Raw genomic sequence first — 25,277 nt, 5'->3', positions numbered from 1 at the left:
CCAAGTCACTCTCAGAATTCCTCTCTACGCTCTGTGCACCATTTTGTACATCAGGAATACAAATTCCAAGGTAAGGAGGATTCGTTCTTGTTCCCAGTCAGGACAGGTGCCCAGTTACTTACTATTAAAGTGAAAGGGAGCAAACTGGTGCCCACTGGAGCACCCAGGCTGGGTGTGAGTGCGTGTGGACTGCATCCCCTTCAGATGAGGCAAGCTCCAGCAGCCGTCTCCGTTTGCTTCTAATGGACTTTATTGTTGTCCTGCTCCAACACCACAGTAAAAAGGGACCTGCAAGCTCCAGGCCTGTACCATGTGTCACCACAGCAAAAACAGGACCCACTGGGACACACTCCCACCCCACCCCTACTCACAGAGGATAAATACATGTTACAAATTTTTTTTTTTAAAGAAAACAGAATAAATTAATAACTTAAGTGATTAGGCACCAACAGTGATTTGAAAAATTAAATGTCAATTTTAAATGGTCTAACAGGGCAAGAACCTAAGACTGGGCTGCCAGCCCATTTTCTCTTCCCAACAAATAGACAATTCTGTGCGACATGATTCTAAATTTCAAGACACGTGTAACCAACACACAAGAATACACACCACCAACTATCACATGACATCCTGAATCTCCAGGGGGCCCCTCAGGCCATCCAGGGAGCTTGGGGAGCCCCAGAATGCAGGCCCTCCAGAGGAGAGGGAGCTTCAGAGCTTACGTGCCCAGCCTCGCTTCCCTCTTTGTAGACCAAGTGCTAACTTGCCTCCACCCTGTCCTCTGGAGTCCAGAGCTCTGTCAAAAGGGGGTCGGGGGGGGGGGGGGAGAGACTGGTCAGCCAGGGCTTGGGGCCAAGGCTGTAGCCCTGCAGCAAGTAAAGGGGCCAGAGGGTAGGCTGGAGTGGAGCCCTTGCTCCAGAATAGTTGTGCTTCTCTCCTAGGAACAGGGCATAGCTGAAGGGTTTCCAATGTAGATGACACTGAAGTCCATCTCGGGGAGGGGGCCTGGTTAACTGATTAATGCTCTGGGTGCTGCCCCTCCCCGGTGAGCCAGACCCTGGGAAAGATGTTCCAGAGCAGGGAGTTTTCCCTTAGCACAGCTCAGCGCGGAAGGGCCTCAGGGGCTAATCTAACACCCTTTCAAAGATGGTGGCCCCTTCACCCCTGGCTTTTTTTGCCCATCGCTCTGCAACCCTCCTTCTCACTGTGCTTGTTCCTGCTCCAGTTGAGCTTTGCAGAAGTGGAGCCCCGGGCCCAAGGAGTCCTCGTGGGAACTGTGCCAGCTGGGAAGGCATCCCCAACCTGGGGTCTATCCTTGCCAGGCCACCAGGGAGAGGGCCATTGATCAGCTTTTTAAACAGAACTGACAGATGTATACTAGTCACCTGACAGTTTGAAGCCTGTGAGCCCGAGTCTCCACCTTCAACAGGCCCATTTCCCCTTATGCTTCCTGCCATCTCTACCCTCCTCCTCCACTTCCAGCCCAAGGGTCTGGGAGGTACAGGCACGAAGAGCCCGAACGAGGCCTCCTTGGACATCAGACCTGAACACCTCCGTTTCTAAAGACTGCAGCCAATTTCATTCACATTGTGGTACGTTCTGAAAGTGCTGACATTATTAGGGCATCCTGGGGCTAAGGGGGAGCACCATTAAACGCTCTGCCCTAGGAGACTCTTTGGAGAGGGCCTTACAGGACACGGTATAGGTCACTGCCACCAGCCCCAGGGCTTGGGAAGGATTGGACCCATATTCCCAAAGGCTTTCCAAGTCTTTTTCCTTCTTCCTCCATTGGACCCCCAGCCCTGCCCTCTTCCCCTAGAAAACTCCATCTTTGGCACCCCCTTTTCCTAGATACCACCTCCTCTGGCCTGATCTGCACCAACCTCCTGAAGAAGTAGCCTTGTTGCCTGTGCTCTCCATCAATATTTCCAGTCTCTCACAGCCATTACCAATGTCCAATGCCCTCGTGACTCCTGCCACCCCTGCCTTCTCAAGCGCACAAACTGATTAATCCCTGTGTTTCCAGAACCTGGCCCCAGCAGGCATTACGAAATGCAGCTGAATTAGGAGACGGGCTACTGTTGAGAAAATAATTTCCGCCAGGTCAGAGCTTCTTAGAGAAGGGCCAGGTGTGGGCTCGCAAGGGCTGATGGGTGACCGGTAGCCACCTCCACCAGGCAGGGTGGGAAGTCTTTTATTTTTTTCCCAAAGGAAGGAGGTCTCTTCATCCATGGTTGGACGAAACATCTGATCTGCCCAGTTACTCTGCAACTCTGGAAGATTTGGGTCCCTCCTCCCCAGCTTGCCAGAAAGTACCTGGGGGTGAGGTCCTGCCTCCTGTACCCTGCAGGGTCAGGTCTGAGTCCAGTGTGGCACTGGGCTAGCAGGGAGTGACAGCTGTAAGACGAACTGGGCAAGCACTATGGGCTCCCGGCACCACACTCGTACCTCCATCGGGCCCTGGCACGAGCCCCTGCTCTCCTACCCATCCTTGGGGACATCACTCTCCCCTGCCTGCTTTCCCCGCTGCCCTCGGTCTGCCCTGCACACGTGGCTCCTTCGCTTTCTGCTCCTCTCTGCATCCCCAGGCACTGTCCACCTCCACCATCCTTACCCTGCCTCCCATCTGTCAGTCATCTGCCCACCCCCACCGCCTGTCTTGCACCAACTCACTTGCTGCACCCTCCCCACTACAGTATACGGCCCTAAAGCACCTCCAGTCCACCCCACGCTCCATCCCGACCCTGCATCACTTGCCTCCCCCCACTGCACACCCAGCACCGTCGAAGCCTCCTCTAGCGGGTACGCCCAGGGAAGAGGGCCTGTAAGCTCCACAGTCCTGGGGGCCCTGACTCCACAGGGTCCTTGTCACCCCCTGCCTCTTGTTTTTGGTTGCCTATCCTCCGTTTTCCTTCCTTTTGTCCTCATTCTTCTGGCTCTCCCAACCTACAACAGCTACAAAGTGAGGAGGTCCCTGCCCATATCAACTGCCTTCTGCACCTGGGATCTCATTCCTCTGTCCCTCAAGACCACCTCTAACCTTCCTTCTCAATTCCATCTTTTGGTGGCCTTGCCGCTCCCCTACCAAGAAAGACAAGGATGAAGAAGTCCATGTCCACTTTGGTCTGCTGGTCCTGGGCTCCTTGGACCAGCGAGATGACGTGGCATCTTGTGGGACTTAAGGAGAGGTAGCCCAGTAGCTGGAGGGAAGAGGGCTTGAGGGCCAAGACCGTATGTGAGGTGTGGAATCTGGCTCAGAGCCCCAGCCCCTCCCAACGCCTAGTAGGTATTTAGGTCTAAAGGACAGAAAGAGGCTGAAGGATGCTTTTTGGCAATAGCTCTAACTAAGGTGGGTAGAGGATGGCCATTACTGATAAAAATCAAAGGTGGGCCCTGAGTGGGCAGAGTAGTGCCTTGATCAGGCCCTCACCTCCCAGGAGAAGGGTTCAGGGTCCCTGACATCAAGTGCTTTGAAGGCCAGAGTGGAGGGGACAACTGGAGAGAAGGGGGCGGACAGACGGGGAGGAGCCAGCTCCGGTGACTCTACCTCCAGGCGCCTCCCCAGACGTGGTGGCCCCTGTGTCACAGCTTGGTGCCCTTGGAAGGCTCCGAGGACTGCCTCACGTCCGTCCACTCCTGCATGGTGCTCTGCAGAGCCTGGGTCTTCTCCTTGTCCACCTGAACGTAGTCTACCTTCTCATCGGAAGTCACAGAGGACGTGGACGGCTGAGGACAGAATGGGAAAGTGCTGTGAGCTGTCAGTAAGGGGGCTCTTTGTGAGCTGCCTCAAAGGAGAAGGGATGGGCCTCTGCCTGCCACCCGGACTGGCCTCAGGAGCCTGTATTCTCTTTCTGAAACTGGCCTTTAAAGTCCAAACTGCATCATCGCTCCTGCTCATGTAACAGCCTCTTGGCAGCGCTCCTGATTTCCCAACTCCTAGGGGTCCCAGGTCTTCCATCTCTGCCTCCACCCACCTCCCTGTGGCCACTCATCCAGAAAGAATTTGCTGGGTGCCAACAAGCAGCAGCCAGCGGGGAGCTCTCACAGCCACCCAGCCGTCTGGACCCGGCAGCTAAGTAGGCTTCCTGTGGAGGGCTTTCCGGGGCCCAGGCATCCCCTCTGCAGGTCCCCGTATCAGAGGCACTTAGTTGATGCACCTAGACAGTGAGTTTTCAAAGAGAATCTCAGGACCAGGACACAAGATCCCATTCTGTCACCCTGAGCAGCTCCTGTGTCCTGGTGTGGGTCCATTTGCTCAGCTGTACAAGGGGGATGGACTGGCTGAAATGGTCCTAGGGACTTCAAGCACCCATGTGTGTGAGAGCCCTCTAAGACCCAGACTAAACGAAAAGCGGTAGAGTAGCCGGCAGCCGGGCACTCCACCACTCCCACCGAGCCCCGTACCTTGCGGTGGGGGCTGGGGGAGCTCGGCTGGAAGTCCAGGGCCAGATAGTCAACGCTGCCCGTGCTCTTCTTAGGGGCCGGACTGCTGGTGCCGCTGGGGATGGGAGACGCAGACACTGGGTTTTGCTATCACAAAGGAAGGAAAAACCATCAGTCAGTTGAGGAGACAGAGTAACCCACCACCTGGGAATACACACATCTCTGGGAGGGAGGAGAGTGCCTGCTTGGAGTCATGCACCAGGGCCAGGGACTTCTCATGTTCTCATTTAAGCCCTCACCGCAATCCTGTGATGTAGGTATTATTACTATTGTTTATTTAAAGCAAAGATAAAGCTGTGGTTCAGAGAAGCAAAGTGACTTGCCTACGGTCGTACAGTTCATGAGCAGGGATGGGAGCCGGGTCTGTTTTTAACTCCCAAACCTGTGTTGCTCCCACTGTGCCAGGCCACCTCCCTTCTGGGCCGTCGGGCCAGATCTCCTCAGGGTCCCTGACCGACCCGGCCTTGGCTTGCTGGCCCCTAAGAAGGGGCGCATTTCCTTTATGCCCTGCAGGTTGGAAAGTCTTCTGTTGTACCAAACCTGCTTCTCTGAAGCTCCTCTCCCCGGCCCGGCGTGGGGCCGTCACCCGAAAGCAGCTCACTCCCACCAGATCTGAGCAGGGCGGCTTCAGCCTGGGCTGCACAAGTGATACGCTCTAGGCTCCCGTCTCCATCAAGACCAACTTGTCTACGATTTTCCTGAAGTCATATTCTAATGAGAATGGCAAAAGTCCTATGTTCTGTTTTTGGCTGCTTACTGTTTGGTTGATTCGTTTTTTCATTATTCATGCAGCAACTCCCAGGTGCAGGGCAGCCATTCCCTCTTCAGTGAAAATCTCAGGGAGGAAACTTCTCCTGTGCTGCCTGTGTTTATACCTCTACCGTGGCCTTCACCACCATGAGTCATGTTATATGTGTTTGGCCACCCCTGAGGAGATAACTCAATAAATGCTTATGCTCAGGGCGCCTGGGTGACTCTGTCGGTTAAGTGTCCGACTTTGGCTCAGGTCATGATCTCGTGGTCGGTGAGTTCCAGCCCCACGTCGGGCTCTGTGCTGACAGTTCAGAGCCTGCTTCAGATTCTGTGTTTCCCTCTTTCTCTGCCCCTCCCTCTCAAAAATAAAGTTAAAAAAAATTAAAAAAAATGCTTATGCTCACATTCTTGCTCATGTTTGTGGCAACAGCACAAAGATTTTAACAGGAAAGAAGAAAGAAGTCAACTTTGAAGGATGTTCTAGTTATTCTCTACATGCTCCCTATGACTATTCTGAAGCCCCTTTCTAATCGCCTGGACTGCTAAACCTTCTGGGGCTCCCTGTGCCCCACAGGAAAGTCCGGACCTCCCAAGACAGCATTCAGGGTCCTTCATGATCTGGATTCAGCACAGCCTCCACCTGTAGCCATAGTTAACGGTCATTCTCTGTGTTCCCTCCTTCTACACGGCCGCCTTCCCTCTCCCCAGCCCGATATGACTGCCCATCCCACAATTGTGTCCCCACAGCACTGGCTCTCCAGGAATACTGACCATGCCACCCATGTCACAGTCATGAGTGGCAGACCTTCTCCGCCCTTTAAAACCATGGCCTCCTGGAGGGCAGAGACCATGTCTTCCTTGCCTCTATCATTACCCCACCGTGCTCGACACACTTGTGCTCAAGAATTGCAGCAGCAAAGTAATCACAAATCATGGGTAACTGAGGTGGTCCCAGGATAGTCTGAGGGCAGCATTCCTGCAGACCGCAGAGGACGTACCATAGGGACGTAGTTCTCTTCGCTGTCTCCGGAGTCCGTGCTGGTGATGCTCTGGGTGGAGATGGGGCGGCAGTACTGGGAGGAGCTGGAGTTGAAGGTGTGACTGGGTAGGCAGAAGACAAAGTGAACTCAGGGGGACAGTTCTGTCTCCACCCTCGCAGCTCCACCCTCCATTATCACATTCAGATCTGATACAGAACAGGTACAATCACTCCCCCTCCACAGATGAGGAAACCCAGCCCTGAGAGACCAAGAGACTGCTCAGCTACCGCCAGCATCAGCATCAGGATGCAGCTCTCTGGACCCCACCCTTGCCCTGGCCAGCCCTCACAGCCCTGTTCCCAGGTCCCGCATCCACAAACAGATAACTCACACGGCCCTCGACCAAGACTTGGTGACAGGTGACTTGAAGGGGAGCTCGTCGATGACAGTGTTGTTTCTCAGGTCAAGTGGTGTTGGCTTTGCTGGAGCAGGAACAGAAAGTCAAATGATCAGCCACACGATAATGCCACACATCCACACAAGTATACTTATAAATACTTTCGTATTCCCACTTGTAAGCAGGGAAACTGAGGCTCAGCAGGTCCTATAATCTTTGCCTATGGTGACAGGCCCTGAAGCCATGTCTTCAGATCCCAAATGATATTTTCTCTGCACTGTAGCAATCATATTTTCAGAATCCAAAATGGGGACACTGGGTCTGACAACAGATTGTTACTCCCAGATTTAATACTCATCCCGTATCCTCCAACAGCATCTCGTACTTTATAAGGCACTTTTAGGTATGTTACCTGTGTCCCTCAGTGCTCTAGGAGGCAAGTATTCACATTTCTCAAGTGAGAAACAAGGCTCAGAGATGCACAATGATTTGCTTCTAACCCCATGTTGGCAGGTGGCAGAACTGCAACCCGAATGTGTCCTGTCCTGCTCATGCCTGCACTCCTGCCCAGGCTACTCCAGTAGCTGGTCCCTAGACCACTGGAATGAATTTGAGTGTTTGTGTATGTGTGTGAGAGTTTGGGGGTTCAGAGACTAAACACTTCCTTGCAAGGAAAGTTCAGGATCCACCCGATCCCCAAATGAATGCAAATGAGTGAAAATGGTTCTTGGACACTGTCCAGACATGGGACAGGGGAAAGAGGAGACTTACCTTTCCGGTCAGGTTTGAGGTTGCGGTTGACAGGGGGTGGCTGGATCTCGCTCCCTCGGCTGGGGCCCCGGTGCAGAGAAAGGGCTGTTGGGGGGTAGCCAAGCGCGTCAAAGTGATGGGGTCCTGGGCTCATGGGGATGTAGACACTCTGGGAATTATCACCTGCTCGCTCCATGGCCAGCAGGGTGGAGGAACCTGGATTCATGGGCACGTAGTTGTCCTCAGAATTGGCGCTATCTGATCGGCCTACAACTGTTTTCCCTGGCTAGAGGGAGAGTGGAAGAAATACAGCAGTAACTACCATGAAGAAACAAGAAGGGGTGAGAATTTGTATACAAGGCAAAAGGGAAGTGGTAACTGAGTTAGCTGCCTGGGAAGACCAAGTAGAAAGTGCAGTGGGAGGCAGAAAGAAATCAAGTCTGTGGGTCCCTTCTAGTTTCCATGATCCCTTGTGACCCACTTAAAATTTTCAATAAATCTTTCGAATAAGTACCCTTGGTGGCTGGGTCCACAAGGCTTTCTGGGTGTCTGACCAAGGCTGCGGGTGGCCCAGGCCACTGACCACACAGGTTTGGTCTAGAACCCTTATTCCACCTCAAGTCCAGACTCACCATTAGCAGGTCAGAGTCTCAAGCCCTAGCAGGGCAAGGAGCATAAAGTAAAGCTTGGCCCTGGCTGGCGAGGTCTCGGCCAGGTGCGCTTCCCTAGTCCAGCTCTCGGTGTGACCGCCGTGTTGCACAATGCAAGAACCCTGGCTATAGCCTTTCTTCAACTCCTGCCCTGTCTGTCCACACATACAACTAAGTTGCTTCTGCTTTAGTTACCCAATGTCTGGTCTTTCCAATGGGCATGAGGCCAGGCCCTAGTCTGTCGGAGAGTCGTGGTCAGCCCTGTCCAGAGGTCAGCCCGGGATCCTGCACTCAAATCATAATTCTGCCACCATGACTGACCGAGCACTGCCCCTACCCGGAGTCTCACACCATAGGCCCTCCTCCAGGTGGGACCTCAGAGCCCAGGTCCTCTGCATTCTAGACCTGTCCTACTTATTGGCAGGGCTGGTAGTCTTGTAGTCTAGCACACTTCCACACCAGACACCTGTATCTTACTTTCTAAAAACCCAGGGATCTGAACTGAGGCAAGGAACTAGGCAGGGTCCTATGAGGGAGATGCCACCACTCCCTTGTTCCATGGGGTGTGAACTTTAGCCCAGCTGGGCTGGCCTGAGGACCCCTGGCTGACCCCCACTCACCAGGAAAGAACGGACCGCATCACTCATGGACTCGGCAGACCGGCCTGCACTCTCTCCTCCTCGCTGGGGGTACTCGTAGGATTCACAGGAAGAAGCTACGAGACAGGAACGAAGATTCACACGCACTCCCAGCTGATCCATGGGCTGACACTTCCCCAAACCCTCACCAGTGTTGCTCAGGGTCTTACTCCAGAAGATACTACCCTCAACCCCAAGTAATAGGGTATTACTTCCATCATGTCATTCCTCAGTTCAGAAATTCCTCCCAGACTTCTAGATCTAGCTCCAGTGTTGGCACCAACAGAGGATCCTTTCTGAACTACTTCTTCCTACAGGTATGCACCTCTCCTTTAACTCCTATACCACCGAATGCCTGTCCCACTCCCCCAGGTCATTACTCGTACAGATACTACAGGAATAAGGATACTTGACTAATTTTTATGTGCTTTTATTTCCCCAACTAGATGTGAGCTCTCTGAAGGGTAGGGACATGTTTTATACACATATGTATCATTTCAATTCCAAAGCACAAGGTGATTGATTGAATAGTTGACAGACTGAAAGAGTACTGTGCCGAGACTCAGGACCCCGGGTCCAAGTCCCACTTCTGGCACTGATGGACTCTGCAACCCTGAATAAGTCTCTTAACTACCACAGGCCTCATGGGAAATGGGAGACTATGAGGCTTTGTCCCACCAAACTCTCAGGCTCACTATGTGGCTTCAGCAACAGGGTGGGTAAGAGCAGACTTTGCAAGCTATCCAGCAAGATGAAAATGAAAGATTAATATTACTGTAGTTTTTCATCAAACAGAGGTGGCTTATGCAGAGCTGGAATGTGCTCAGGGGGAGTCAGTGACAAGAAAATGTATATGCTTCAGAGAGATGTTCAGACTTTAACCACAGAAATTCAAGTATGGCTTAGAAAATATTTAATAGCTTAAAATTTGTTTTAATAGTCTGTTAGCCCACATAGGTTTGGCTCCAGTTTGAAATGGTCCTCTAAATTTATTTGTTCAGTCTTTGGTTTTATATAAAAATGAATCAAATACTGTGATTTGGACTTTGAAACCCATAATAACTTATGCTGTGGTTAACCAAGAATGTTCCATCTCCTTCAGTACAATAGTAACTTCTCTCAGACAGAGTCGGCCACACTCCTGCACTGCAGTCTCCTACTAGCCTCCGGCGCTGGGGCACCAGCTGGGAAGGGTCTGGGTACAAGACGCCTGAACCTGTGAGTCTCAGGGACCCAGGTGGGCCTAGGTCTCCTCGGTATGGATGACCAAAGGCTAGCACGTTACTGAGAACTGCCACGCTCCCTCCCTTTCCCCAGGGTCGCAGCTGGGGTTTACACCAACCTCGGTGGAGCCGACTGCTGTCCATCGCTGGGAGGGTATTGCGCCTGGGGATGGTGGCAGCGGCAGAGACGGATCTGCTGCTTTCACTGATTGGAGGTCTCTGCTGAGGACTGCCCCATCGAGGTGTTTCTGCCTGACTCGGCTTGGGGGGCCGGGGTGGGGGAGCTATGGCCGAATCCCCAGGAGTGGCCACTGCCATGGCATTGTGGTTCTTGTCCAGCGTGAATGTCCTAGGGATCTGGTAGGCTGAGAGTGGGGTGGCTGGAACGTCCATATTGTCCACCAGGAGGTCCCCAAACTCCCGACATAGAGTGTTGCTGGGTGTCTTGAAGGTGTATATGTCCTCATTATCGGTCTCAGAGCCTGTAAGGCTGCCCTTGGTGTGGCCGTGGGAGGCCAGGCTCCGGGGGAGGTCGTAGGTACTGTCTCTGAATTCTGTATTGTGCCGGCTTGGCTTGGGGAGGCTATAGAAGCCATGGACTTGACCGCTGACCCCATTGACGCAGTGTCCATTGCCCTGGGCAAGTTTCTGTACAGCTGTGTCGCTCCTCATGAGAAACGAGGCCCTGGTGCCCTGAGAGAAGCTGGCACTCCTAAGAGAGAGAAAAAGGGAAGGGACGGGGCAGGTTAAAGGGGGCCAGGACCGTCTACCGGGGACACAAACTGGCTCGTTCAAAGCCCTGTGTGGCTGACTGGTGAGGCAAAACAGGCTGAGGAGGCAGGCTGGTTTCTCTTGATTTACTAGCTGTGTGACTTTGGGCAAGGCACTTTCTCTTTCTGAGCTTTAGTTAATATATCTACAAAAATGATGATTAAAAACATATTTTAGGGGCACCTGAGTGGCTCAGTCAGTTAAGCTTCAGACTTCGGCTCAGGTCATGATCTTATGGTTTGTGAGTTTGAGCCCCACTTTGGGCTCACTGCTGTCAGCACAGAGCCTGCTTTGGATCCTCTGTCCCTCTCTCTCTCTCTCTATGCCCCTCCCCTGCTCATGCATTCTCTTTCTCTCTCAAAAATAAATAAACATTAAGAAAAAAACATACTTTGAAGGCTGTTTAGAAATTCGACTCCAGTATGTCTAATATATAGATGTTCAATGGTGTTAGCATTTATCCCTCCCTCTACCCCCAGCCGGCTGTGATTAGCCGAGGTCGCTCTTACCCTTCAACCTTCTGGATAGATAAATAAGACAGCTATACCACCGATTTGTTCGCTGCTGTAAGTACCACAGAATACATACATTTGTATACAAAAGCCGTGAGACAGTGGAAAGAAACCGTAAGTTGGTGTCACAAACTAGCAAACAAATCACTTATTTTATGAGTGTTGGTTTTCCAACAGTCAGCCTTTTGGAGGCTATAAGCTTATTTAAGAATCTGATTAAAAGTTCTTGGCTCTTCTGGTTGGCTCAGTCGGTTGAGCTTCTGGTTGGCTCAAGTCGGTTCAGGTCATGATCCCAGGGTTTTGGGATTGAGGCCCATGTCAGACTCTGCACTGAGCATGGAGCCTGCTTGAGATTCTCTCTTTATCTCTGCCCCTTTCCCTGGCTCATGCTCTAAAATAACGTAAAATAAAGTAAAATAAATAATAACTAAAAAATGAAAGTTCTTTGCACTTCTTACTTGCATGAGGCAAATCTTGTATACATACAAATATGCATGTTACAGCTGGGGCAGGTGAGGAGCTATAGCCCTCTGAGGACAATTCATGGAACTCTGCCTTATAGAAGCTCTTTTAGCTCTTGGGGAGCTTGTTATTTATAGATGTGGCCACCAGATGGTGATAGAAAATAGGGCCCAGTAGTTTAGAAAGAGGAAGGCTCACAGGGCTAGTCTAGGCCAGGCTAGGCTCTTGTAAACTTGCATCCTTGACTACTTGGGGAGTTCCATTTCAGTCCCCAACCCTTTAGCGGCCCTCCTCCCTAGGCCTCAGGGTTCTTTCTCCTTTCCTATTCCATTTCACACAAATCACCAAGCCAAGGGCCATGGGCCTAGATGACTGAACAACTAGCCTTTAGATAATGGAGGGCTTGGAATAAAGGATGGGGGGGTGGGGGGGCAATGGTAGATATAAGGTTGGATGCCCCCACTGGCACTGGGATCTGTTCATTTAACAAACATTTACTGATGTCCTATTTTCCATCTGGGCTGGGAACAGTAGATACACAGATGCCTCCTGTCCTGGGGGACATAGTGGTAGAGGAGGTGACATACATACAAACTCATTACAATCACGTGGGTGAGCATTCAGCTTTTGGCAGATTTATACTAACCCTCCCTGGCAGTGGTGGTAGAGAATGTCAGGGGAAGCTTCTTTAAAGATCTTACCTTTGAGTGAGTCTCGAAATAGGCCAGGCAAAAAGCAAGAGAAGGAAAAAGGTGTTCTAGTTAGATGCATAAAGAAGTAGAACACAACCTAGCAAGGTAAAGGAACTGCAAGTTGCTCAGGCTGGAACAAGTGTTAGGAGGTAGGGCTGAGCAGTGACATGGAGGGCCCAGGCTGGGGCTGCTGGGAACAGGGGAGACCCTGGAGGATTTTAAGGTGGGGTGGGGGGTGGGGAGCACATCACACATATCCTGCAGTAACCCTAAAACATTGTTCAATGTTTCACATAATTTTATTCCAACCTTCACCTTATTCAAGAATGAACTCATCATCTTCTTCCTGTCTGAACAGTCTTAGGAATGCACCACTCACTCAAGCCAGGAACCCGGGAGTTACCCACATTATGATTTCTCACTCGATAACCCTATCAGGGCCTACCGAATCCACCACAGTTCCAGTCCTCCTGGCTTTTCTTCTGCATAAATGAAAGGGCTAGTAACACATCTATCTCCCTACAGTCTGCCGGGACCTCTCTGATCCTCCCTACGTCCTACAGACATTTACTTTCCTGATGTCCCAGCTTACACATTTTCAACACTGTCCCACTGCCTTCAGGACTAAGCCGTATTCCAGATCTAATTTACGTCTCTAGTCTCTCCTCCCTGTTTCCCCTCCAAATCTGGAACCACTCAGCTAACTCCCCTTGTTCCTAGTGTGCCCCACGCAGCCAAGCTTCTGGGCTTGTTGTGTTGTTCGTGCGGTCTGAAAGGCTTCCTGCTGTAATCTGGCAAGCTCCATTTATCCCTTAAACTCAGCCCAAATGACACACTTTTTAAAGCTGTTTCTGACCATCCTCTACCTCCAAACATAATCAATCACTTGCTCAACTCTGTTCTTGGAGCAGGTAGCAATTATTATCTGGGTCAGTTACCACTGTACTTGTCCTCTCCACCAGACGGAGATATTTCCTCCAGGAAAGAAACTGTGTCTTAATATTCTTCCTTCCTCGGCCCCTGGATTAGCGCTGTCACAGGGGGAATGATGAATAAATGCTTGCTGAATGGACAAGTCAATGAACATATAAGTAAACGAATGAATAAACAAAAGTGTTAGTGCTGCCGGCCCATCTCCTGACCTTGGCCACGCTCTGGATCAGCAGACTGAAAACCTTCCCCTTCAGAACCCACTAGATTATGTCTCAACGTCCTGCTGTCCCATCCTCCTCCTCTTCAGTTACTAAGCTCCTCACTTGTCCTTAAACGTGTCCCATGTGGTCTATGCTCCAGCCCTGTGCTTGCATTATTTACCTTTCTCTGGAAAGCTTCCTTGATGCATTAGAATTTTACACAAAGTACAAAAAAAAAAAAAAAAAAAAGTGCTTTTGCTCCACAAAGGTGTGACAGGCCTTCTAATTCTCCTCGTCACTTTAATTACTCCTTCCCCTTTGCTCCCAGCACACACTGTACTTCTACCAGAGCACTCACTCGCCTCCTGTGAAAGCCGTTCGAGGCCGGGTCTCACCGCTTCCACCTGCCCCTGCGCCCTGGCACAGTGCCTGACATGTGGCGGATCATGCCAATGCGTGGGGAGGGGGCCGTCATTACTTCAAGAGTCAAGTGAAAGGAGTTACATAAGGGGAACAAAATTGCCGGAAGCTGCATGCTAGGACAGCAGAACTGGGTCTGCACCGGCCTGGGTACTCTGCTCAGAGTGATGCCACAGCCTGTCCCCTCTGTCCCCTGCACAGAGCAGGAGGGCACTTCTGAGCACTCGTCCTTTACTAGGCTCGTGTCAACCTTCCCCAAGGCCTATGTCACTGTGGGGTCCTGAGCTGCTTTCCTGGGACGAGCACCTGGAAGCAGTGGGTTTTGAGAGAGGCTTCTCTTGCAGGGCTTCTCTTGCAGGGCTTCTCTTGCAGGGCTGTGGGCCGATGGAGGCCTCATAAAAGGAACATCCTCACAGTTCTGACAGACAACTATGACCCTCACACATCACACAAGAGAAACAGTAAATGGCCGAGTTGTGCAGGGAGGTGATGGATGCGTAGGGGAGCAGAGACAAGTTTGAGAAAACATACTCCCTCAAGCCCGCGCTCAGTGCCTCTCACTCCCGTTCCTGCGGCTGTTGGTGGGTGTCGCTATCATCACGTCACTTCTTACTCGTGCTCTGGTCTTAATACCTACCCCAAACCTCCCCCTTATCTTTTATCAACGGTTTCCTAGTTTTCCTCAGCACTTTATTTTGCAATAGTTCTTTGGCATTTCTCCATATAATTTTATGTACGGCACAACACCATGATTTCACCCTTCTAGACTCCAAGTACCTTAACAATGAAGAGCCCAGTTTGATTTTTAATGGGTATGTTCCCATTTAAGGAAAGGTAATACACAAATGCTTGTAAGCAAAATAACCACCATTTAGTTCTGTAACTGTCACTGGCAATCTTAAGAGGTCATGTGGACCATCCTTCTGCATTTACCCGTCCCACGCGGGACGTGTGGATCCTTCCAATGAGGGAAGAAAACTCTGAAAACACTGTTTCACAATCTCCAAGAAGTGAGGTGATCTTTGTATCTCAAACCCTTCTGGCTGCAGGTTTGAGCCCGCCTTCTCATTGTGGTTACAGAGCAAACTTATATATATAAAACTAAATGAAACTAAAAGTTGTATGTTCTCTGCCTTTAGTCAGTCAAAGCCACCCTCAGGTGAATGAGTCAGAGAAGTCTTAGAAATGATTAACCAAAGGTAAGGTCTTTGGTCAGTGACGTTTCTAATTTCACTTCTTTTTTTTTTTTTTTTCCTTTTTATTTTAGAGCACACGAATGGGAGAGAGGGGCAGAGGAAGAGAGAGAGAATCTCAAGAAGCAGGCTACCCACTCAATGCAGAGCCTGACACAGGGCTCGATCCCACAACCCTGGGAATTGTGATCTGAGCCGAAATCAAGAGTCAGATGCTCAACCCACTGAGCCACCCAGGCGCCCCTCTGATTTTATTTTTAATCTACCATATTTCTGCAGAATATTGCTGTAGGGTCAGTAACGCTTTCATTCTAGAATCTCATCACTTGAAATTTCTCTTCCCCCCACCCTTGAGTTACAGCTTTCTAAGGCATGTGACTCACCGCAATGTATCTCCCGCTACAGGTTGAACAGACTGCTTGAAATAGGAAGACAGCAAAGGTCTAGAATCTGAAATGAGGCCTTTAAAAGGCTGGAGGGCAAAAATAAATCCAGGGACACTAATTGGTCTTCAAAGTCTGAAAGGACTCTGCTTTTCTTGATGGTGTCTGTTTAAAACTCCTTCCTTGGCAATAGTTACTACTTTTGAGGAGTTAGTTATTTTTGTTCAGTGCAAGAGCTAGATTTTAGGAACGAAGTCATTCTGGCCAGAATGCATATCCAGTACTTGAAGGAAGACGAGTGGGTAAAGCTGAAGTAAAAGTCCTGATAAATAATTCATAGTTTTATCTTTTAGGGTGCTTAATTTACTGTAAAACATGTGGAGTTCCCCCATAAATGAAAAAAGGAATAGATAGATGGCTGGTTATTAGCCTCAGTAAATACTGTTTCACTATAATAATCTCAACAGACATATTTATATCTATGCTAGGCAGAGATGAACGAGCTGGTTCTCTCTTACAAGTCCCTGCTTAGAAGTAACCCTATGAGGTTATTTTGGAGATCAAGTGAGGTAACTAATGGGACGGTAGTTTGTAAACTGTAAAGCATTGTTTCTTCCTAATATGTAATGTGAATGTCAGAAATAGTACATCCACATACTTGTCGATACTTGGTATTGTCAGTCTTTTTCATTTTACCCATTCCAGTGGAAATGAAGCAAAATTGCTCGGAGGTTTTAATTCACATTTCCCTGGTGATCCAGCATCCTTCCATTTGCCATTTCTATATCTTTTTCTATGTGAAGTGTCTATTCAAATCTTTTGCCCATTAAAAAAAAAATGGGTTGTCGTAAGTTGTAATAGTTCTTCATATTTTCTAGAAATAAATCCTGTGTCAGATATATTTGTTTCGAATATTTTCTCATATTTTGTGAATTGACATTTTGTTTTTTAATGGAGTTTTCTGAACAGCAAAAGTTTTAATTGTGATTACACTACTTTATTAATTTATTTTCTTTTATGATTCTTACCTTTTGTAGTCTATTATAAAAATCTCTGCTTGCCTCAAGATCACAAAGATGTTTTCATGCAGAAATTTCACAGTATCAGATTTTACATTTAGGTCTCTGACACATTTAACTTTTGAGTAGTGTGATACCAATAATTTTTTAAAAAATTCCTATGAGGGTATCCAGCTGTTCCAGCACCACTGTTTGAAGAGACTTTCATTTTCCTGGGGTACCTGTGTGGCTCAGTCAGTTAAGCATTTGACTTTTGATTTCAGCTCAGGTCATGGTCTCACGGTTGTGAGATCAAGTCCTGTGTTGGGCTCAGCACGGGGTGTGGAGCCTGCTTGGGATTCTCTCTCTGTCCCTCCTCCACTCATGCATGCACTCTCTCTGAATAAATACATAATTTTTTCTGTAAAAGAGAAAAGATTTTTCATTTCCCTATTGGCATTTTTGTCAACACAGCCACCCATGCGCACACAGGCTTCACGATTCTGTTCTAGTGAGCTTTGTGTGTTTATCTTTGCATCAATACAACACCGTCTTGATGAACATTTGTTTGATGTAAGTCTTGACGTTAGGGAGTATAAGTCCTCTAATTTTGTTGCTGTTCTTTTAAAAATCATGGTTATTCTAAATTGTTTGTATTTTCATTATGAATTTTAAACTTAGCTTAACAATTTCTATGAAAAATCTTACTGGGATTTTTACTTGGACTGCAGTGGAATTATAGATCAATTTGGGAAGATTTGCCATTTTAATAATATTGGGTCTTCCAATTCATAACTACAGTCTATCACTCTCTGTATTTAGGTCTCTAACATCCCACAACAGTGTGTGACAATGATTTCAGTGAAGGGGTCCTGCGTGTCTTTTTTATTCCTAAGTAGTCCATGTTTTTTGGCATCATTATAGAGAATTTTTTTAAGTTCGTTTTCCAGTTTTTGCTAGTGCTAGTATGTAAAAATTAGCTTTTATATAATAATCCTTTATCCTGTGACCCTGCTAAATTCACTATTCATTCTAGTAGTTTTTTTTTAGATTCTTTACAATTTTTATATAAACAATCAAGTCACCTATAGAGACAGTGTTACATCTTCCTTTTTTTTAAATTTTTAATTTTTTAAAAAAATTTACATCTAAGTTTGTTAGCATATAGTTCAACAATGATTTCAGGAGTAGATTCCTTAACGTCCCTTACCCATTTAGCCCATCCCCCCTCCCACAACTCCTCCAGTAACCCTCTGTTTGTTCTCCATATTTAAGAGTCTTTTATGTTTTGTCCCCCTCCCTGTTTTTATATTATTTTTGCTTCCTTTCCCTTGTGTTCATCTGTTGTGTGTCTTAAAGTCCTCATATGAGTGAAGTCATACGATATTTGTCTTTCTCTAATTTCGCTTAGCATAATACCCTCTAGGTCCATCCACATAGTTGCAAATGGCAAGAATTCATTCTTTTTGAGTGCCGAGTAATATTCCATTATATACATACACACACACACACACACACACACACATACACATACATACACACACACACACACACACACACATACACACACATCTTATTTATCCATTCATCCATCAATGGACACTTGGGCTCTTTCCATACTTTGGCTATTGTTGATAGTGCTGCTATAAACATTGGGGTGCATGTGCTGCTTCAAAACAGCATCCCTGTATCCCTTGGATAAATACCTAGTAGTGTTAATTGCTGGGTCATAGGGTAGTTCTATTTTTAATTTTTGAGGAACCTCCATACTGTTTTCCAGAGTGGCTGCACCAGTTTGCATTCCCACCAGCAGTGCAAAAGAGATCCTCTTTCTCCACATCCTTGCCAACATCTGTTGTTGCCTGAGTTGTTAATGTTAGCCATTCAGAGAGGTCTGAGGTGGTATCTCATTGTGGTTTTGATTTGTATTTCCCTGATACTGAGTGATGTTGACCATTTTTTCATGTGTCTGTTACCCATCTATCTGGATGTCTTGTTTGGAAAAGTGTGTATTCATGTCTTTTGCCCATTTCTTCACTGGATTATTTGGATTGTGGGTGTTGAGTTTGAGAAGTTCTTTATAGATTTTGGATACTAACCCTTCATCGGATATGTCATTTGCAAATATCTTCTCCCATTCTGTCGGTTGCCTTTTAGTTTTGCTGATTGTTTCCTTTGCTGTGCAGAAACTTTTTATTTTGATGAGGTCCCAATAGTTCGTTTTTGCTTTTGTTTCCCTTGCCTCTGGAGACGTGTTGAGTAAGAAGTTGCTGCAGCCAAGATCAAAGAGGTTTTTTCCTGCTTTCTCCTCGAGCATTTTGATGACTTCCTGTCTTACATTTAGGTCTTTCATCCATTTTGAGTTTATGTATGATGTAAGAAAGTGGTCCAGGTTCATTCTTCTGTATGTCGCTGTCCAGTTTTCCCACCACCACTTGCTGAAGAGACTGTGTTTATTCCATTGGATATTCTTTCCTGCTTTGTCAAAGATTAGTTGGCCATCCATTTGTGTGTCCATTTATGGGTTCTCTATTCTGTTCCCTTGATCTGAGTGTCTGTTTTTGTGCCATACATTTTCCTTTCTCATCTTTGTGCCTTTTATCCTGTTTGTCCCTTTATTGAACTGGCTAGATTCTCTAGCACAATGTTGAACAGAAGTGGTGAGAGCAGGCATTCTGTCCTTGTTTCCAGTATTATGAGAGTATGCTTAAGATTTCTCTGTTAGGTATGATATTAGCTTTTGGTTATCCTCAGAAGTCTATTACTAATTTGAAGAAGTTCTCTATTTATAGCTTCCTGAGAAAATTTTTTATGGAGAAGCATTGAGTTCTGTCAAATGCTTTCTCTGCGTTTACTAAGCTGATGATTATATTATTTTGTTCCTTATTCTCCTGATGTAATGAATTACACTGGTTGGTTTCTTAATATCAATCCAACCTTGCATTCCTGGGATGAGCACTACTTTATCATGATGGCTTTTTTTTTTTTTTTAATATTTGTTTTTGAGAGCGAGAGAGCATGTGAGCGCACGCATGCAGGGGTGAGGCAGACAGAGAGGGAGACATAGAATCTGAAGCAGGCTCCAGGCGATGAGCTGTCAGCACAGAGATGGATGCAGGGTTTGAACTCATGAACCACAAGATCATGACCTGAGCCGAAGCTGGGATGCTCAACTGACTGAGCCATCAAGGCGCCCCACTTTATCATGATGTCTTAACCCTAATGATGTATATACACACATATATTCCCTAATATATTTAAATTATTCCTAGCGTGTGTGTGTGTGTGTGTGTATGTATCTGTATCCACAAGGAATATAGACTTCCAATTTTCATTCTCATAATCTTTGTCAGGTTCATAAAGGGTATTTTGGTGTTAAAAAAATGAGTTACAAAAGACCCCCACCTCTTATGTTTCCTGAAAGAATGTGGGTAATATTTGTGTTATTTTACACTTGAATATTTGATAGAATTCACAAGTAAAACTACCTGGGCCGGGCTTTCTAGGTATGTACCCAAAAGAAATGAAGCAAATGTGTACACCGCGATTTTTTAGTGGCTGTGTATGTACAAACACACCTTAATTTGTAAAGCTAAAACTGGAAACAATCCAAGTGCCCCTCAACACAGGAATGGATAAATGAATTGTGATATAAAGGTACACTGCGAAAATAAACTCAAAATGGATACAGGACCTGAATGTGAGACAGGAAACCATCAAAACCCTAGAGGAGAAAACAGGAAAAGACCTCTCTGACCTCAGCCGCAGCAATTTCTTACTTGACAAACCCCCAAAGGCCAGGGAATTAAAAGCAAAAATGAACTACTGGGACCTCATGAAGATAAAAAGCTTCTGCACAGCAAAGGAAACAATCAACAAAACTAAAAGGCAACCAACGGAATGGGAAAAGATATTTGCAAATGACATATCAGACAAAGGGCTAGTATCCAAAATCTACAAAGGGCTCACCAAACTCCACACCCAAAAAACAAATAATCCAGTGAAGAAACAGGCAGAAAACATGAATAGACACTTCTCTAAAGAACACATCCAAATGGCCAACAGGCACATGAAAAGATGCTCAATGTCACTCCTCATCAGGGAAATACAAATCAAAACCACACTCAGATCTATCACCTCACGCCGGTCAGAGTGGCCAAAATGAACAAATCAGGAGACTATAGATGCTGGAGAGGATGTGGAGAAACGGAAACCCTCTTGCACTGTTGGTGGGAATGCAAACTGGTGCAGCCACTCTGGAAAACAGTGTGGAGGTTCCTCAAAAAATTAAAAATAGACCTACCCTATGACCCAGCAATAGCACTGCTAGGAATTTACCCAAGGGATACAGGAGTGCTGATGCATAGGGGCACTTGTACCCCAATGTTTATAGCAGTACTTTCAACAATAGCCAAATTATGGAAAAAGTCTAAATGTCCATCAACTGATGAATGGATAAAGAAATTGTGGTTTATATACAGAATGGAATACTACTTGGCAATGAGAAAGAATGAAATATGGCCTTTTGTAGCAACATGGATGGAACTGGAGTGTGATGCTAATTGAAATAAGTCATACTTGGGGCGCCTGGGTGGCGCAGTCGGTTAAGCGTCCGACTTCAGCCAGGTCACGATCTCGCGGTCCGTGAGTTCGAGCCCCGCGTCAGGCTCTGGGCTGATGGCTCAGAGCCTGGAGCCTGTTTCCGATTCTGTGTCTCCCTCTCTCTCTGCCCCTCCCCCGTTCATGCTCTGTCTCTCTCTGTCCCAAAAATAAATAAACGTTGAAAAAAAAAAAAAGAAATAAGTCATACAGAGAAAGACAGATACCATATGTTTTCACTCTTATGTGGATCCTGAGAAGCTTAAAAGAAACCCATGGGGGAGGGGAAGGAAAAAAAAAAAGAGGTTAGAGTGGGAGAGAGCCAAAGCATAAGAGACTCTTAAAAACTGAGAACAAACTGAGGGTTGATGGGGGGTGGGAGGGAGAGGAGGGTAGGTGATGGGCATTGAAGAGGGCATCTTTTGGGATGAGCACTGGGTGTTGTGTGGAAACCAATTTGACAGGGGCGCCTGGGTGGCTCAGTCGGTTAAGCGCCCGACTTCAGCTCAGGTCACGATCTAACGGTCCGCGAGTTCGAGCCCCGCGTCAGGCTCTGGGCTGATGGCTCAGAGCCTGGAGCTTGCTTCCAATTCTGTGTCTCCCTCTCTCTCTGCCCCTCCCCCGTTCATGCTGTGTCTCTATCTCAAAAATAAATAAACGTTAAAAAAAAAAAAAAAGAAACCAATTTGACAATAAATTTCATATATTAAAAAAAATAAAGGTACACTGAATTACTACTTAGCAATAAAAAGGAACAACTAAAGATCCATGTAACAACATGGATAAATCTCAAAAGTATTACACTGATTGAAAGAAGCCAGGAAAAAAAGTAAATACTATAATGATTCCACTCAAGTAATCTTCTAGAAAATGAAAACTAATGTAGTGATAGAAATATTGTTGGTAGTTCCTGAGGAATGAGACAGAGGGAAGGATGGATTATAAAGGGGCATGAGGAAACTTAATACATATTGACAGTGACTGTACTTCAATTACCCTCCAAAAATTATTGAAAATGAGTAGTATCAGTGATATTTGGGTCAGTATCAAGTGGTCTAACCTATGAAGAATAGAAGGAAAGCAGAAATGGAATGGGGCACAAAAAAAAAAAAAACTTGAAGAAATATTGGTAATTTTGTTGCGCTGGATCAAAAATAGAAACAAATAGAATCAGAAAGTAAATGAAGCCTAAACAAAGAAAAACGCACCTAGGAATATTGTAGTCAAACTGCTGAAAGCCAAAGAAAAAAGTCATAAAACTGTCAGAAGCCCAAATAGCCAAAACAATCTTCCAAACAAAGTGAAAGGTGAATAAAGTGGAAGGTCTCACACTTCCTGATTTCAAAACATATTATTATAAAGCTACAATAATTAAAAGTGTGGTACTGGCATAAAGATAGATGTCTAGACCAATGGAATAGAATACAACCCTCATGTATATGATTTAATGATTTTTCAGCATAGATGCTCAGACCATTCAATGGGGGAATGGCCAGTCTTTTCTTTTTTTTTTTTCTTCAGGTGTATGACATAGTTATTCAATAAGTTTTTTTAAATATGAAATTTATTGTCAAATTGGTTTCCATACAACACCCAGTGCTCATCCCAACAGGTGCCCTCCTCAATGCCCATCACCCACTTTCCCCTCTCTCCCACCGCCCCCCCCATCAACCCTCAGTTTGTTCTCAGTTTTTAAGAGTCTCTTATGCTTTGGCTCTCTCCCTAACTTTTTTGTTTTTTTCTTTCCCCTCCCCCATGGTCTTCCGTTAAGTTTCTCAGGATCCACATAAGAGTGAAAACATATGGTATCTGTCTTTCTCTGTATGACTTATTTCAATTAGCATCACACTCTCCAGTTCCATCCACGTTGCTACAAAAGGCCATATTTCATTCTTTCTCATTGCCAAGTAGTATTCCATTCTGTATATAAACCACAATTTCTTTATCCATTCATCAGTTGATGGACAGTTAGGCTCTTTCCATAATTTGGCTATTGTTGAAAGTGCTGCTATAAACATGGGGTACAAGTGCCCTATGCATCAGCACTCCTGTATCCCTTGGGTAAATTCCTAGCAGTGCTATTGCTGGGTCATAGGGTAGGTCTATTTTTAATTTTTTGAGGAACCTCCACACTGTTTTCCAGAGTGGCTGCACCAGTTTGCATTCCCACCAACAGTGCAAGAGGGTTTCCGTTTCTCCACATCCTCTCCAGCATCTATAGTCTTCTGATTTATTCATTTTAGCCACTCTGACTGGCATGAGGTGATATCTCAGTGTGGTTTTGACTTGTATTTCCCTTATGAGGAGTGACATTGAGCATCTTTTCATGTGCCTGCTGGCCATCTGGATGTCTTCTTTAGAGAAGTGTCTATTCATGTTCTCTGCCCGTTTCTTCACTGGATTATTTATTTTTGGGGTGCGGAGAAAGCCATTTATGAAAAGCCCACAGCTAATAATCATCCTCAGTGGGCGAAAAACTGAGACCTTTCCCCCTGAGATCACGAACACGACAGGGATATCCACTCTCACCGCTGTTGTTTAACATAGTGCTGGAAGTGCTAGCATCAGCCATCAGACAACAAAAGGAAATCAAAGGCATCAAAATTGGCAAAGATGAAGTCTGGCTTTCACTTTTAGCAGATGACATGATATTATACATGGAAAACCCAATGGACTCCACCAAAAGTCTGCTCGAACTGATACATAAATTCATCAAAGTCGCAGGATACAAAATCAGTGTACAGAAATCAGTTACGTCCTTATACACTAATAATGAAGCAACAGAAAGACAAATAAAGAAACTGATCCCATTCACAATTGCACCAAGAAGCATAAAATACCTAGGGATAAATATAACCAAAGATATAAAAGATCTGTATGCTGAAAACTATAGCAAGCTTATGAAGGAAATTGAAGAAGATACAAAGAAATGGAAAAACATTCCATGCTCATGGATTGGAAGAATAAATATTGTCAAAATGTCAATACTACCCAAAGCAATATACACATTCAATGCAATCCCATTCAAAATTGCACCAGCATTCTTCTCGAAGCTAGAACAAGCAATCCTAAAATTTGTATGGAACCACAAAAGACCCCAAATAGCCAAAGTAATTTTGAAGAAGAAGACCAAAGCAGCAGGCATCACAATCCCAGACTTTAGTCTCTACTACAAAGCTGTAATCATGAAGACAGCGTGGTATTGGTACAAAAACAGACACGTCAACCAAGGGAATAGAATAGAGACTCCAGAATAGGACCCACAAATGTATGGGCAACTAATCTTTGACAAAGCAGGAAAGAACATCCAATGGAAAAAAGACAATCTCTAACACATAGTGGTGGGAGAACTGGACAGCAACATGCAGAAGAATGAAACTAGACCACTTTCTTACACCATTCACAAAAATAAACTCAAAACGGATAAAGGACCTGAATGTGAGACAGGAAACCATCAAAACCCTAGAGGACAAAGCTGGAAAAAACCTCTCTGACCTCAGCTGCAGCAATTTCTCACTTGACACATCTCCAAAGGCAAGGGAATTAAAAGCAAAAATGAACTATTGGGACCTCATGAGGATAAAAAGCTTCTGCACTGCAAAGGAAACAATCAACAAAGGCAACCAATGGAATGGGAAAAGATATTTGCAAATGACATATCAGATAAAGGGATAGTATCCGAAATCTATAAAGAACTCACCAAACTCCACACCCGAAAAACAAATAATCCAGTGAAGTCTTTTCACCTAATGGTGCTTGGAAAATTGGATGTCTGTATGCAAAGAAATGAAGTTGGATCTTTACCTTAGATCATATGTAAAAAATTAACAAAAAAATGATCAAAGACCTAAACATAAGACCTAAATCTATAAACTCTGAGAAGAAAATGTAAGAGGAAAAGCTTCCTGACACTGGATTTGGCAATGATTTTTTTATATAGACACCAAAAAGCACAGGCAACAAAAGTAAAAATAGATACATTGGACTACATCAAAGTATAAAACTTCTTGGCATCAAAGGACACAATCAACAGAGTGAAAGGTAATCTACAGAATGGGGGAAATATCTGTAAATCATATATTTGGTAAGGGGTTAATATTGAGAATATACAAAGAACTTCTACAACCCAATAACAACAACAAACCAACCAGATTAAAAACAAAATGGACAGAGGCCTACAAAGACATTTCTCCAAAGATATTCAAATAGCCACCAAGACATGAAAAGATGCTGAACATCACTAATCATTATGGAAGGGAAGTGCAAATAAAAACACAGTG

General features: G+C 46.0%; 1 protein-coding gene across 3 annotated transcripts in view; it reads right to left on the bottom strand.

Annotated features, from left to right (window-relative positions):
• Window positions 1-232: 232 nt before the first annotated feature.
• Window positions 233-25,277, bottom strand: part of GAB2 (GRB2 associated binding protein 2) — a 189,801-nt gene continuing 164,756 nt past the window's right edge. For 2 of the 3 annotated variants that reach the window (XM_045483855.1, XM_045483857.1), the window contains 8 exons: window positions 12,281-12,292; window positions 9,954-10,546; window positions 8,594-8,688; window positions 7,345-7,609; window positions 6,568-6,658; window positions 6,195-6,297; window positions 4,405-4,530; window positions 233-3,726 (listed from right to left, as the gene is read on the bottom strand). In XM_045483855.1, the coding sequence (XP_045339811.1) occupies window positions 3,583-3,726; window positions 4,405-4,530; window positions 6,195-6,297; window positions 6,568-6,658; window positions 7,345-7,609; window positions 8,594-8,688; window positions 9,954-10,546; window positions 12,281-12,292 (1,429 nt within the window). In that variant the 3' untranslated portion in view covers window positions 233-3,582. The remainder of the gene's footprint in view (window positions 3,727-4,404; window positions 4,531-6,194; window positions 6,298-6,567; window positions 6,659-7,344; window positions 7,610-8,593; window positions 8,689-9,953; window positions 10,547-12,280; window positions 12,293-25,277) is intronic. The other variant, XM_045483856.1, reaches the window with a different exon arrangement.

Source organism: Leopardus geoffroyi, chromosome D1 (assembly GCF_018350155.1).
Source record: "Leopardus geoffroyi isolate Oge1 chromosome D1, O.geoffroyi_Oge1_pat1.0, whole genome shotgun sequence".
In the NCBI taxonomy this organism is placed as follows: Eukaryota; Metazoa; Chordata; class Mammalia; order Carnivora; family Felidae; genus Leopardus; species Leopardus geoffroyi.
This window is presented reverse-complemented; position numbering and strand designations above follow the sequence as displayed.